Source organism: Schistocerca serialis, chromosome 1 (assembly GCF_023864345.2).
Source record: "Schistocerca serialis cubense isolate TAMUIC-IGC-003099 chromosome 1, iqSchSeri2.2, whole genome shotgun sequence".
NCBI classification, from domain to species: domain Eukaryota; kingdom Metazoa; phylum Arthropoda; class Insecta; order Orthoptera; family Acrididae; genus Schistocerca; species Schistocerca serialis.
Window position 1 is genome coordinate 1249963948 of NC_064638.1, and position 16918 is coordinate 1249980865.

General features: G+C 41.0%; 1 protein-coding gene across 1 annotated transcript in view; it reads left to right on the plus strand.

Moving 5' to 3' along the window:
* The window catches only part of LOC126419408 (serine/threonine-protein phosphatase 6 regulatory ankyrin repeat subunit C-like), a 372581-nt gene that overhangs the window by 133440 nt on the left and 222223 nt on the right, over positions 1–16918 (plus strand). The window contains exon 7 of the mRNA XM_050086600.1: positions 2336–2437. Coding sequence (XP_049942557.1) covers positions 2336–2437 — 102 coding nt within the window. The remainder of the gene's footprint in view (positions 1–2335; positions 2438–16918) is intronic.

Below are 16918 nucleotides of genomic sequence, written 5' to 3' on the forward strand. Positions count from 1 at the left end.
GTAGCAGAAGGCAAAATGATATCCATTATTCTGTATTAAGATTGATTTTAGCACTAAGAGAGGTGCACAGTGCTACAGATAAAATTTTTGATCACTTACTCAGTGATATAAACTGTTTGACGGACATCAAAGCAAAGTTTGAAAACAAACTGAAAAAGTTTCTCTTTGTCAACTCCTTATATTCTGTAGTAGAATTTCTATTATTGTAATGTGTAAAAGGTGCTGGGTGCAAATTAACTAACTCACATCTGCTGTATGTTGTTCCACATTGTCATGATATATCTTCTAAAATGATCCATGGAACATGAAATTAACTGACTTACATAATAAATAAAGACATTCGGTATTATAATGCTGGAATAGTATAAAAGAGCAGTTTCCTACAGCCCATTGCTTACAGGAAGATACATACACCATGTTTACCAAATGATAATATGTAATCTAAGAAAATCTGTTTTGGGAAAACATTAACTCACAGAACTTTAAATTCCAGTACTTAAAGTGCTATTTTGGATATATATCCAGTTTAAGCCTTTAGTAGGTATAAATATTTACTTAAAGATAACTGATGACACAGCTTATCAAGGTACTGATATAAATGTAGCTTCATAGCTGTTTGAAAATCAGTACAATTTACACATATGTTTTGTTTTAGTATAATTTTTGTTGAGCTCTGTAGGATTTTATTTGGGCACAAATATGCAGCTTCTATGATAGATATTTAGGTACAGAATCTATAGTTATATTTAATGTAATGTAATGTGTTTTATTCATCTCATAACATACACAATTTCAGAACATATATCTGATGTACAGGAGACATGTCAAGGTTACAATTTGCTTATTTAAAATTTTGTCACACTTACAATAATACTTTGTGGAGCAATTACTTACTTGCAATTTTTCAAACTTTCAGTATTTACATCTACTATAACTATCATAAATTTTGCCCGCCCTGTTGGCTGTGCGGTCTAAAGCACAGCTTTCCGGGTGGGAAGGAGTGCCTGGTCCCCGGCACGAATACGCCTGGCGGATTTGTGTTGAGGTCCAGTGAAGCGGCCAGTCTGTGGGTGGTTTTTAGGCGGTTTTCCATCTGACTCGGTGAATGTGGGCTAGTTCCCCTTATTCTGCCTCAGTTACACTATGTCGGCAATTGCTGCACAAACAAGTTCTTCACGTACGTGTACACCATCATTACTCTACCACACAAACATAGGAGTTACACTCGTCTGGTGTGAGACGTTCCCTGGAGGGTCCACCGGGGGCCGAACTGCACAATAACACTGGGTTCGGTGTGGGGCAGCGGAGGGGTTAAGTGGACTGTGGTAGTCTTCGTGGGGTTGTGCACCACTGCAGATGTGGCGGGGACAGAGCCTCTCCGTCATTTCTAGGTCCCCGGTTAACATACAATACATGCAATACAGTCATAAATTTTTATTCCATTTTAGGGGTCCAGCTCAAAGTACCACTTCATCCTTCATGAAATCTTTCACAGAGTAGTAGTATTGTTCAATTAGAAAATCATGTAACATGCTTTTTAAAATATTTATCTTCATATTCATTATGTCTGGAAGTGAAACATGGACAATAAATAGTTTGGACAAGAAGAGAATAGAAGCTTTTGAAATGTGGTGCTACAGAAGAATGCTGAAGATAAGGTGGGTAGATCACGTAACTAATGAGGAGGTATTGAATAGAATTGGGGAGAAGAGAAGCTTGTGGCACAACTTGACTAGAAGAAGGGATCGGTTGGTAGAAAATGTTCTGAGGGATCAAGGGATTACCAATTTAGTATTGGAGGGCAGCGCAAAGGGTAAAAATCGTAGACGGAGACCAAGAGATGAGTACACTAAACAGATACAGAAGGATGTAGGTTGCAGTAGGTACTGGGAGATGAAGAAGCTTGCACAGGATAGAGTAGCATGGAGAGTGGCATCAAACCAATCTCAGGACTGAAGACCACAACAACAACAACATTCATTATGTCACACCCTTTTACTGTGTTGTGAATTTTCATGGCTATATAGTGAGGAGTCTGAGCATGCAGTTTTAAGCAATGAGAGGTGAGCATGAAGTTCTCTTTATGTCTTGTGTCATAAGAGTGTGCAAAATGATTTTTTTTTTTTTTTAAATAGATCAGTTCTGCCGCGTAGGGGGGGGGGGGGGGGGGGGGGGGGGGGGGGGGGGGAACCATCACCTCAAAGATGTATAAAGAGGGGACAGTTAATATTTTTAGGTCTTTAAATAATGGTTCTTTGGGGGTTTTAATATTTATGTTTTATTAATGTTGAAATGTGTTCTCATTGTGTTACTCATTTTATTAAATCTGTTTCAGATTGTGAAGTCATTACTGAAAGCAGGAGCTGAAACATCATGTTGTGGTAAAGACACACTTACACAAATTCTCCACCTTGCTGCATGGAATGATGATTTTGAGGTAAACAAACAAAATACTCACAACAACACGAAACCAGATTCCAGAATTAAATTATGACCAAATAAATGCAGGAAAATGTTTTCTATATTTTATTGTTTCTTGAAAAACTAGATCTGTTTTTGTGCTCTGTGTTCAGCATGATTCCCAAATCTGTCTCCAATAGAACATGTATGGGTACAGTTCAATCATCAACACTCTGCTAGTGCCAGTATTCAGGATATCAAGGACTAGTAACAATTGTTGTAGGCCAGCTTACCTCAGGTAAGGGTACAATGGCTTTATGACTCCCTTTCCAACTGAATCAGAGCAGGCATCCAGGCCAGATGGGATATGATGTCATGCTGATTAGTTTGCTTATGCTGCCAGCTTCTTTGTAATTGATGTATTTCAAATAAATTACTAAAACCTTGTTCTTCACGTATTTCCATCGTATTCAGGCATGTATGAAGTGGATACACGTATTATACATGCTATTGTCAGAGTCCAAAGAAGGAAATAACAAGACAGATATTTGTAATTGCGAACCAGTCACACTACTTACCTACTCTTCAAAGATAATGAAAAATATGATGTACACAACAATAATAACACACCTGTTCAAAAATACAATGCTTAGTCTGCCTCAATTTGGATTTCAAAATGGTCTCTGCACCAGCTGTAACATTTTTATATTCACAAATCAGATTATACCAAATTTAAATGATAAATTGATGTCAACCTGCATTTACTGTGACGTGTGAAAAAATTTGATTGTGTAGTTCATAGTATTGTCCTAGAGAATCTTAAATGTCATACTGTCATAGATCTTGCTGGAATTGGTTTTCATTCTATTTAATTGAAAAGACAAAGATTATTCTGCAAAAATAAATAATTAAAATGATGGTATTGTCATAGGAACCAATCACATCACGATTAATGAGATTATTTAGATGACAGGCACCTCATATTATTTGTGCATAGTATGTTTGAGGAAAGTCATTGCAAAATTATGTCTGTAACAATGCTTACATTACTACAAACATACCGAGCGAGGTGGCGCAGTGGCTAGCACACTGGACTCGCATTCGGGAGGATGACGGTTCAATCTCGCATCCGGCCATCCTGATTTAGGTTTTCCGTGATTTCCCTATATCACTCCAGGCAAATGCCGGGATGGTACCTTTGAAAGGGCACGGCCGACTTCCTTCTCCATCCTTCCCTAATCCGATGAGACCGATGACCTCGCTGTTTGGTCTCTTCCCCCCAAACCAACCAACCAACCAACTACAAACATAATTTGACAATGCCCCTCCTAAGACAAATTATGTACATATAAATATGAGATGTGTAATGTCATAATCTGGACTCTGACTGCAAAGGTAATGTGATTCCAACATTACCTTGTGGAGGCATAACTGCAATCAAAACAGTCTGAATGGTGAAATACTACAAAAGGATAAAATTATTTTGTTGAAGCTTCATGACCTATTAATACTGTGTGCTAGACTGAGATTTGAATCTGGGACCTTTGCTGTTTGTGGGAAAATGCTCTGTTGACTGGGCTACTCTAACATTCTGACGACTTAAAGTGTGAGTGTTGATCTTGGGTTATATTGGCTTATTCCCCGAAACCACCTTCCACTTCTTTACAAGATGACTTACACGGAATTGGCATCCACTCTTCTTCACAGAATAGCCAGCTGCTGGAATCCCCCTTGACTCCGTCTCCTTCTAATAACACTAGGTACAGGAATTTTTAGATACTTTCTACATGTGTAATAAGTAGACATAGAAACTTTACTTTTCTTCAATTAATGGTATATTTAACCTCCATTCACAATAAAAGTCTCACTCTCTGCATAAATATGTAACTTCCTGTAAGTCTCTTGTACAGCCAAACATTAGAAACAAATTGAGTTACAGTTAAAAGAAAGTTGGCTTGGATACCATGACCTATCTTAACACGAATCATAAAATGAGTCTTGCTTCTGACAAGGTTGCGTCAAGAGTTTCCAAGAGTATTTTTCAACTGTTTTTGTTTTAATAACAATAGTCAATGATACAATAAGCACAGAGCTACATATAAACTCCATGGTTCTTCCTTACACACTCACTAAAACATCTATGGATTGCCTGACAGGTACTTGTCGGTGCCGTCCAACCGCTACTTTCTTCTTGCGACTGATTTTAAACCTTCACACACAAACACGTGACATGCAGTAGGTAGGACTCTACCATCCCGCATTCATATCCAGAATATCGTGTGTTCAAGATGGTAGAATGCTGAGTGGTTCTAGAATTCTTGAATCACTACACTACCTAGGCGTGATTCACAGCCCATCTTCACAGGCTTACTTCCACTAGTGCCTCATCTGCTCTCCTTCAAACTTCACAGAAGTTCTCCTGCTTAGCTTTCAGGACTAGCACTTATTGGAAGAGAGATTGTGGAGACATGGGCTAGCCACAATCTTGGGGATTGTTACCAGAATGAATTTTCACTTCACAGAAGTTATGAAAGCAGGTACTGGTGGAAGTAAAGGGGTGTGTGTGTGGTTTGTGAATTGCTTGGGTAGCTCCGTCAGTAGAACTTGCCCACAAAAGGCATGATTCCAGGTTTTAGTCCTAGTCTGACAAACAGTTTTAATCTGCCAGTAAGCTTGAAATCAGCAAACACTCCACTGCAGAGTGAAAATTTCCTTGTTGAAAAATATGATGACTTTTTTCCATCTCACAGTGTATCATAGTGACTGACTATTTGGAAAGAGGAAAACATTTATTGGTACACACACTATCCTTGGGCTGTGAAGGACTCACTTGTTATGAATGTGAGAGCAAATGAAGATCAGTTTTTTGCCTCTTGAAGATAAGTAATAACCAGAAGTTATACCTCAATCCTGCCCCTCCCCCCTCCCTCCCCCCTTCCACATGAATTTTCCTACTGACATAATCAAACTGTTTTTAGGTCTCTTTAAGCAATGTTATAAGACCATTTAAATCATGAGTGGGAGATGTGGCCAGAATTGTTACATAAAATGTAGTGATGCACCTCCTCAATACACAAAAAAGTCAGTGATTGTGAAATAAAAGTGGACAGGCTATATTCCTCACATTAACTCCTAAGTGAATTTGTTCTGTTTTCCCACATGAAATCCAGTTATGATGACTGAGAGGTTATTTGCACAGTATACGCTTTTCATGCAAAGTTGGTGAAAATTTCTTTTCTGATAGAAAATCAAATTTGGACTCTTACTGTCTCAAATACATTGAGCTTGTGGTGACTATTGATAGCAAATGGACTTTAGAGAACCTGACTCAGTAATATCATCTCTGACTCAGTCAATTTTTTCTGACAATTGTGATCATTAGTGAATTACAGCTTAATATCAATATATCATAATAAATACACTTCATTACATAACATGGTCACATATTATTATGTAGTGTCTCATTCCCATTTTGGCGATCTTGATTTATTTCTTTCATCCATGAAATACATGTTATGCATTACTGGTTTTGCATCAAGACCTGTAAACAATGGATTTATTGCTGCATTGTGACTCAAATTATGTTTCCAGCTCCTACAGTGAACTTTGACTGTGAAGTGCAAACTCTGCCTTTATTGCACTTCTCAGATTCATGTGCACTTATACATTCACTTCATACTGATGCTCCATTGTCTAACCTCAACCGGGTGATGCTGTCATGCCAGGAACAACATATAGTGGTGCTACTATGTCCTGAACAACATGCGTGGTTCTCAGGTTCATTTGGAATATCCAGAGAGTGTGTCACATGATTCGAAGCATGAAGCCACATTGCCATATCAGCTTGCCACCCCAACACTTCCATCTTCACTGCTTCAGCAGCCTGTGAGTCCACTTGCGGTGCAATGTTTCACTCACTCATCCAAACTGTTTCCTACAAACTTTCCAAACCATTTTTCCCGTGACAATGATCACCCCATTTGTGCTTGTCAGATTCCTTTCTGTGTGATGTATGGACAGTGCTGTCCCTGCCCCCATCATGCAGGCCTCGGTGATGCGCCACATCGTCTACCTACCTCATCCACCTGCTCTACATCACTCTTCTGCTTCCCTCCTCAACTGCCTACCTTTTTGCCAACTGCTCATCAACCCATGCCATACCTGTCCAACTGCAATACATTCCTGTGAATAGATACACCAAACTTCCCCAGTTGCAGAAAGAGAACCCAAAAACATGGTTTCCCTTGATGAACAACATTGTGGGTATTCATGGAATAATTAATGATGACACTCATTTTATTTGTCGTATCAACCATCTCCATGATCATACAGACCTTATTAGTGATTTGCTCCTCAACTTGCCTATTCCACATAAACATGTCACTATAAATACCCTCATCATTGAGCGCCTGTCGCACCCTCATAGTTCGCACTGCACCAACACACTGGAATCTAAACTTCAGTTGGTGGATCTGGCATATCTTATTATCTGCCACTGACAGCGTCTCCGTACTGCTGGCTTATTGCCTACCTCTAATGTTGGTAGCATCGTTCATGCTTCCTGCCCATCTCCTCTGCACACGATTGGTAGAGGCTGTGCACAAGCTTCTGCAGCTCAACAAACTACCTCCAAGTGTCTAGTGGACCGCCACTGGCACGGCCTCTTCCATCCTCTGGTGCTCCCCACTGCAGCCTCTTGGCTAACCAGAAACACAGCTCATCAGATGGTTCGACTACATCACAGCCCACTCTGCATCCCACATACCCACTATGCTGGTACCATGTGACCTTTGGTGACACGGTAGGAACCTGGCATCCTGCTTGTACCTTTCCAAAGTCAACACATGGGCCAATTTAGGTGCCACAGCATACAGCTACACTACAGGGCACCTTTACTCTCATCAGTCACCCCATAAGTGGGCTCCTCCCAACACCAGACACTGCGTCTTGGACTCCACCAGAAATCTCAGGTTTCTGTTCTACACTGAGGTGAATGCCAGTGTCATTTTCCCCTCCCGTGCTCCTTCAAGTCTTCTCCCTATGGCACTAGTTCTCTGCACTGGCAACAACTCTGACAGCACAGTCCATGACTCTGCTGACCTCTGGCTTCAACTTACACTGGAGCTAGAATTCCCTTGGACGTTCCATTTAGCCAGTGTGGGCAGCATGGTAGGCAAAGAGCCTGCTGTAGGGAGAAGCTGTCAGTGGCAGTTGATACAATACGCCTGACCCGCTAACCGAAATTTAGACTCCACTCTGTGAGTGGAGTGCGAAAATAACTGAAGTTGTTGGTCAATGTGAAATTTGATGAGACAAAGTGTCCATAAGGCAATGTAAGGCATGTCCTCCAAACCAACCTGCACTCGAAGCTGGCTTAACAACTGCGAAGGTGTTGTGTCTTGAAATTGTACTTCATGGATGATGTGATGTATTGCATCCAGTGAAGGGCACATACAATGAAGGCTACAATGGGCACTCAACGATGAGGGCCTTAGAGGTGACATACTTAGGTTGAGTAGGTGGGTTGAGAAGCAAAACACTAATAAGGTCTGTATGATCATGGAGATGGCTGATAAGACGAATAAAAGAAGCACCATCATTAATTATTCTGTCAATGTCAACATGTTGTCTACCAAGGCAAACCATACTTTTAGGTTCTCTTTTTGCAGCAGGGGAAGAGTGGGGAATCCATCCTAAGAAAGTGGTGCAGTGGAACTGGGCAGGGCATGGGCTGATTAGTGGATGGTGAAGAGGTAGGTAGTTCACAAGGAACATCATCAGTGGTGGAATTGTAATTTAAAGCAACAGAAGAGGTAGGCAGGATGCGGTGCATCGCCCAAGGCCTATATGAGGGGGGCAGGCAGGGCATATCATCAAACCCCTATGTACAAAGACAACACGCTGAAAACAACCATTATTATGCCATTCAGCTTGTTTGAATAGTGCTTTATGCTATACAGTCTCAAGAACACCTCTCAGATGTGGCAACACTTCATTGACTCTGTACTTTTTTCGCTACCTTTTTACTATGCATATTACAATGACATTCTCATCTACTCCACTGCCACCAACACTTAACACAGGTCCTTAAAGCACTCGCCAATGATGGTGTGGAGAGTAGCCCAGACAAATCACGACTGCACCGTACTAGTGTTACCTGACTCGATCATCCCATCACCACTGACAAAAAATGTGTGAAATCTTATGGGACTTAACTGCTAAAGTCATCAGTTCCTAAGCTTTCACACTACTTAACCAAAATTATCCTAAGGACAAACACACACACCCACGCCTGAGGGAGGACTCGAACCATCACCACTGAGGGAATCCGTTTATCAATGACTTGTCATTATCAGAGAACTACCATGATCAGCAACAGTGTCTCAGAATGGTAATTTTTTCTGACACCATATACCTCACACTGTTTTACTCCAGGCCCGTTACAGATGCCTTGCGAAGCAAGAACACTACTGGGCCACAGAAAGTGCAGTGGTCCATGACATGACCCACGTGTTTGATTCTCTCAAGACTACCCTCATGAACACCGTTACACTCGCACACCCACTCACTGGTGCTTGCACCTCTATCATCACCAATTCGAGTGAATCATCATTTGGCACCCTCCTTCAGCAACAGATTGGTGTTACTACCCAACGTCTCCATTTTTTCTTGAAGAAACTATCCCCTTCTCAATGCTAGTAGTCAGCATTCAACTGGGAACTCCCCATGATCTATGAGGCTGATGTTTCCATCATGTAGCTCTCATTAGTCAGTACACCACAGTCATCCGGTATATCAGGGTGGCTGATAACATTGTCACTGTTTACAAGTCGTGTGTGCATGTCATTTCTTCTCCCTTGGACTTGGATGAACAAGCACACCTGTAGATAGATGACTCAGACATTGATGATGATGAGCGTTTGGCGTCATTGGCCGGGAGGCCCCTCGCGGGGCAGGTCCGGCCGCCATATCGCAGGTCTCATTACATTCGGCGCCACATTGGGCGACCTGCACGCCGGATGGGGATGAAATGATGATGAACACAACACAACACCCAGTCCCTGAGTGGAGAAAATCTCCGACCCAGCCGGGAATCGAACCCGGGCCCAGAGGACGGCAATCCGTCACGCTGACCACTCAGCTACTGGGGCGGACGACTCAGACATTCAAAATCTACAACAAGAAACTTCCTCTGCATTTATGGTGGAATCCTGCTGTCTTTCCAGCTGTTCACATCCAGTGCTGTGTGATACCTCTATGGGTCGAGTGTTGGCACTGCACACTTAAAGCAGGTGCCATGTGTCACTCAAGCACCTGGTCACAGGCTTTTCCTTGGTGTTACTTGACACCCTCACAGCCCAGCCTTTAAAAGTGACCTAAATTCTTCCTTAGCTGAAATCGTATTTGGCATGTCGAAGACTTGAAGTTCCCCTCTCCTCCCAAGCTCCCACCTTAGTTGTGTGCTTCCACTTGGACATTGCCAACATCTGCACTCCACCTCTGTGTGGTCACACTGCACCATGAGACCTAGGATGCTGTGTGTTTGTTATGCTCTGAGATGACATGGTCCTGGTAGCATTAGAACTTTGGTCTGGGCAGCATTACAACCTCCTTACTCCAGCCTGCATAGAGTGCTTTGGTGCGTGACTAACGCTTTAGACATTTGCCACAATGGGAAACAACAGACCGTGTTGCTTAACTGAGTTAACCCTTTGGGCTCTTGACAAGGACACTATGTCAATATCTGATTCTGAGATGTCATCCACAAACATGCCTCCCTCTGTGTGCACTGACAATGGTCTTCCATGTTCACTTCTTCCTGTGTATCTTCTGATGCCAATGCTCAATGTGATTTCTCCCTACCTCTCCCTGTGTGATCTCTATACTGTCATCACCTGACCCCTCTCCCAGTGTTGCCATTTTCATTGTCAACATATCTGCATTTTCTGTTGAGGATCTCTTTATCCAACTCCAAGATGGCACCCTCTTTCTTCTCCAGATTCCTCTACATATGCACGATGATTCCCTAGCTGCCCACATCACTCTTCTTCGCTCCTCCCAGCTTCCACACAATGCTGTTGAGGACATCATCATGGCTTCTGTTGACAACAACGGTCAGCTCATCACACACCCTCCCCCTGTAGTGTGGGACCTGATGATCCCTCTCTCTTGAGTGGGCTGACCTCTGCAGACTCCTCACAGACTACGGGACTATAAGGTCTCAAAATCTGTGATTTCACACTGCCTTCAGCTTTGAGAAATGGTCCAGTTGTGTCTACCTCAAGCGCCTGCCACAACATGACTGGTTGCACAGTCTTGCACGCCTCCTCACCAGTGCCAACTGGCCACCACTCCACCCTGTCAGTTACAGTGCCAGTGCTATGTTTCCTTCCTCATGCTCCACACTGCTAGATGGGGAGAGGGTAAGGGAAAGGAGGTGGGAGAGGGGTGGCTCTGTGGTGACTGTTGATGGCAGATTGACTATTGAGAGGCTGCCTAAACTGCTGTGAAGCACAGTGATACCACCCTTGACTCAGTCTGTTTCCTCATGCCATTGTGATTATTAGTGAATTATGTCCTTGTATCAGTATGTACTAATAAAGTGATTGCTTGTCATTATACACGGGCTATCCACAAAGTACATTACGTTTTGGAATTAAAAATAAATAAAGTATTGGAATTTTTTTTTATTATATACAGATGAAAGCCACTCTTAAGTACTACTTTTCTACATAGTAGCCATTTAAATTAAGGCACTTATCGTAGCGATGGACGAGCTTGGAATTTCCTTCATCGTAAAATTCGGCCGCCTGCGCCTTCAACCACGTGGTTACCTCTTCTTGAAGCTGTGCGTTGTCATCAAAACGCTGCATAGCCAACCAGTTCTTCATTGCTGGGAATAAGTGGAAGTCGCTCGGTGCCAGGTCGGGACTGTATGGCGGATGAGGAAACAACTCCCACTCAAAAGATTCGAGAACTTCACGAGTGGCATTTGCCGTGTGGGCCCGGGCGTTGTCGTGAATCGGCAAGATCTTTGAGCCCAACTTTCCCCTGCGCTTGTTTTGTATTGCTCTTCTGAGGTTGTGCAGAGTTTGGCAATACCTTTGATGGTTTATTGTAGTGCCTCTTTCCAGGAAATCCACAATAATCACACCTTTTCTGTCCCAAAAGACAGTCGCCATCACCTTCCTTGCCGTCATTGTCTGCATGCATTTCTTGGGTTTTTGGGGGGAATTTGTGTGTCCCCACTGCATTGACTGCAATTTTGTCTTGCAGTTCACATGCTTAACCCATGTTTCGTCACCAGTAACGATGCGATCGAGTAATGAGTCGCCATCTTTCTCATAAGCGTCCAAAAACGTTAACGCTGCAGCCATTCGCTGATTTTTGTGAATCTCTGTCAAGATTTTTGGTATCCATCTTGCACAAAACTTGTGGTAACTGAGCTTGTCGGTAATGATTTCATGCAACAATCTTCGTGAAATTTGTGGAAAACTCATAGAGAGTTTCGTTATTGTGAAATTACGGTTTTCACAGACCGCAGCATTGACTTCTTCGACAAGTTCGGCAGTCACTATGCCGGGGTCTTCCACTTCGCTCTTCACCGTGAATGTTAGTTCGGCCATTTTTAAATTTTATGACCCATTGACGCACTCCACCTTCAGTGATTATGTTGTCCCCATACACTTCACAAAGCTGTCGATAGATTTCTATCAGTGTACAGTTTTTTGCAGTCAGAAACCTTATTACAGCACGCACTTAACACTTCGCGGCATTTTCAATTAACGCTGACATTTCAAACTGTCACAGTAACTCAACGGAGTACAGCACGAACCTCTCACTAGCACGGCAGGATGCCGACTGAGCGGCAGAATGCCATGACACCAAGATGGCCGCGCTGGCCCCGCCCCTAACGGACACAAACGAAAACGTAATGTACTTTGTGGATAGCCCTCGTATTTAACAAGCCTAATGCCGTGTTTCCACAAGCTCAGTAGCGATGATACCGAGAGGTACACTTTTGTTTTACCATAGAAATATTACTACCTATGTTACAGAACATATTCTACCCTCATAATGTTGTTCAATCTGTATATTGAGCAAGCAGTAAAGGAAACAAAAGAAAAATTCGGAGTAAGTATTAAAATTCATGGAGAAGAAATAAAAACTTTGAGGTTCGCCGATGACATTGTAATTCTGTCAGAGACAGCAAAGGACTTGGAAGAGCAGAATGGACAGTGTCTTGAAAGGAGGATATAAGATGAACATCAACAAAAGCAAAACAAGGATAATGGAATGTAGTCTAATTAAGTCGGGTGATGCTGAGGGAATTAGATTAGGAAATGAGACACTTAAAGTAGTAAAGGAGTTTTGCTATTTGGGGAGCAAAATAACTGATGATGGTCGAAGTAGAGAGGATATAAAATGTAGACTGGCAATGGCAAGGAAAACGTTTCTGAAGAAGAGAAATTTGTTAACATCGAGTATAGATTTAAGTCACAGGAAGTCATTTCTGAAAGTATTTGTATGGAGTGTAGCCATGTATGGAAGTGAAACATGGACGATAAATAGTTTGGACAAGAAGAGAATAGAAGCTTTTGAAATGTGGTGCTACAGAAGAATGCTGAAGATTAGATGGGTAGATCACATAACTAATGAGGACGTATTGAATAGGATTGGGGAGAAGAGGAGCTTGTGGCACAACTTGACAAGAAGAAGGGATTTGTTGGTAGGACATGTTCTGAGGCATCAAGGGATCACCAATTTAGTATTGGAGGGCAGCGTGGAGGGTAAAAATTGTAGAGGGAGACCAAGAGATGAATACACTATGCAGATTCAGAAGGATGTAGGTTGCAGTAAGTACTGGGAGATGAAAAAGCTTGCACAGGATAGAGTAGCATGGAGAGCTGCATCAAACCAGTCTCAGGACTGAAGACCACAACAACAACAATGTTAGAAGATTGGTGAGTGCACCAATCATAGTAGCAAATGCTAAATTTAAAGGTAACAGTTTAGAAACTGTCATCTGTATTAAAAATCCATGCCAGGAGAATTTCCATGTAAGTGGATAATTTAATTTGACCCAGAGTAAGAGTAGTGCTTGCACAATAATAGGTAATATGTTACATGTTTCTCTTATAAGGCTTTTAATATAATACTGGAAGTTGCTTACCTTGGTTCCCCCCTGCCCCTCTCCAAAACTCATGTCTCCTGCTCATTGTGTTCCATTTGTTCTGCTCACAACTTACCTTATCTGTACAAGGGTGATCTCATTGGTACCACATTCTTATCAAATTCGACTATTCAGCAACTCAACTGTACTGTTTTATTTTAGTTACAAGTGGAGACAACAACTTTGGGATCACAGACTTACTTCGAACTTTGTAAACCTTTAGTAGGCCATTAAAACAACATTGTGTGCAAGTAGTAAGGTGTGCACTACTCTGGCAATTCTGAGAAAATCGCAAGAAGAGTCTTATGTGTCTGTTATGTGGCTTATGTATCTTTGAGTAGGTGCTGACGCTATAGTTCGTGATGGCCAAGTGATTAGCATTCGAGCTTCATAAGACAACCCTGTATGAGGCGACATTTCAACTCCCATTGGAACTTAATTATTAATCTTTTTTTTCATCACTGGTCATCTTAGTTTGTATGACATTTGAGAGGAGGAAAAAAAAGTGTTGTTGCACGAAGTTTCAATTTTTGATTTTTGTTTTCCATGTCTGTATGACAAATACCATCCTGAAATGTGTGATGTGGAGAGCACATCTGATGAGTAATTGTACATTACTCTTGTGGTCTGGCACATTGCAACGTAACATATTACTGATTGTGAATAATGTCATTTTCATCATGATTTATCAAGGTTTGACTTGTGCTTTCAAGTCTGTCCCTCATCCCTGAAAATTTAATTATAAATAGTAAATAGTCCAGCAACACATGAAGTTCACTATAACCTCATAAACAGGATTCAAACCATCGCTGCATCCATGACCCTCTTGCAAAGCACGAACACTAACAATTTGACCCCAACAACTTCTCACAACTGGTAGCTTCATGCAGATACATCAATTACATAATAGGTGTGTAAAACTTCTCTTGTGATTTTTTTGGAATTGCCAGAGTAGTGCACCTTACTACTTGCACATATATTGTTTTCTCAGTCTACTAAAAGAGCAAACTTAGAAGTAAATTCATGATCCTGACGTTGTGACGTGCCCTTGTTAGTCATTTTATTTATATCAGTACATATTCAATAGATACATTTTTCTGTGGTAATGCATGGATGTGGAATGAGCCAAACATTTAATTCATTGTTGTATTCATATCATTAAGAACCACAAACAAAGATTAAATGTACAAATTAGAAAATGACAATAAAAAACGCAATCAATAAGTTCTAATTACGCTCACCAATGGAGTTTAAGATACATTCTTCAGTTATTATCTAAACAACTTAAAGAACACAAATTAATGTAATTAAAGCAGCAAGACACACTAAAACAGGAATACACAAAAATACATGGGAAATAATCTTATGTACTTTTTTTTTCCAATCAAGAACTCCTCTAGCTTACTCCTAAATAGTATATTATTACTTCATAAACATCCTATATTACTTGGAAGTGTGCTGAAGATTTTTGTACTTGTATTTTACACAGTTTTTCTCCAGAGACAAATTTTTCAGGTCACTGTGTATGCTACATTTCCTTCTTGTGTAATGATGACTGTATAACTCATTCATTTCATACTAAGAGGAAATTTGTAGCATGAAAGTCATGGCTGAAAAGAGATTTTGCAACGCAGTGGTTAGTGTCCCTGTTTGCTTAAAAAGATTACAACATGAGATCATTGGAGGCACACCACACAAAAATTTGGACAACCTTTTTCTGACTTCCAAAGACATTTTTTGACATTGGTGAATTGCCCAAGATGATTATTCCATAACACATAAGGGAATTGAAGTCGCCAGAGTAGACAGATTTTGGAACTCTGATGTCTCCATATTTGGCAATTCTCCAGTTGCCAAATGTTGCTGATCTAAACCTTTTCAGGGTTTGGTGGATGTGGTGCTCCCAGTTACGCCTGTTATTTATATGGATGTCTAAGAATTCTGAACAATTTGCTCGCTGTGTCTTCTGGCTTTCATGTGCATTGTTTATCTCCTGTGGGCTTTTGTGATCAGAATGGATATGAATGTAATTGGTTTTGCTGAGGTTTATTGATAGAGAATTTACTGTGAACCAGTTCAGAACAACTGCAAGTAATTGATTGGCACTTAACTCGTATATGTTTTATTGTCTATCATAATACTTGTGTCATCTGCAAACATTGTCAAGTTGCTTGTGATAAATAGTGGAGGACCAAGAACAGAATGTTTTGAAACTCCGTAATGTACTCTACCCCATTCGGATTCTTCCTCTCCTACCAGTGTGTTTTACCACCTAAAAGTATTTTATATTGTCTGCCCTGAAGATAGCCTTGGAGCCAGCAGTCTATTTGTCCTGTGATTCCATAGTGGTGTGCTTTCTCTCTATGTATCCTGTGTTCAACACAGTTGAAGGCCATAGATAGGTTGCAAAATATGCCAGCTGGCAATGTCTTCTTGTCAATGCATTCCAAAACATTATTGGTAAATGAAAATATAGCTTCAGTTATGGAGCTACCTTCTACGAATCCAAACTGGTTTTTACCAATTATTGCTAAGTTTTTCTGTGATTTACTATCCTGGATGCAATGATTTTTCGAGGCCTCTTTTGTGGAGAGGCTCTACACTATCATAATTCATCCTGTCAGGGTAGATACCTTGTGGAGAGAGGCATTGAATGTATGAGCTAGGAGTTGCTGAACTGCCTGCTACAGGCTTTTAGCAGTTTACTAGAAATATTGTTGACAGAAGTTGTGTTTTTACTTCTTAAAGAAATTATGATTTTTCTTTCTTCCTGTATTGTCGTAGGGGCTATACCTATCTCCTCTAAAGAATTTGGGAAATGGTCTTTCAGTATTTTTATGGCCTTTTCTAAGGAGCCATTGGGTCCTGTTTTCTCACCAAAACTTAAAAAGTGTTTATTAAAAAGCCTTGTCACAATCATTTGATTTTGTACTTGGCTACTTTCATTGTTGCGAACAATGTTTTGGGTCCAACTGGGGCACTTTGCACCACTCTCACTCCTTATCACTTCCCATACAGTTTTGATTTTGTTACACTTCTGAATAACTGTATACTTAGTGATTTTTTTACAGTGATTTAAGTGGATTGGATTTTCTTAATTTTTAGAGGTGATGTACAGTGCTCGCTTCCTTTTCCACGAAATCTTAATACCATTGGTTATCTAGGGCCTTTTGGTGAGTTTTTTGGTTTGGGTCATATACAGGGTGTCCCATCTATCTTGTCCACCCAAAATATCTCTGGAACAATAACAGCTATTGGAAAACGACTTTCACCGGTATCAATGTAGGGCTGGGGCCCATGAATGTACATGTTTGGAAACATTCTAAAACGAAAGCATATGTGTTT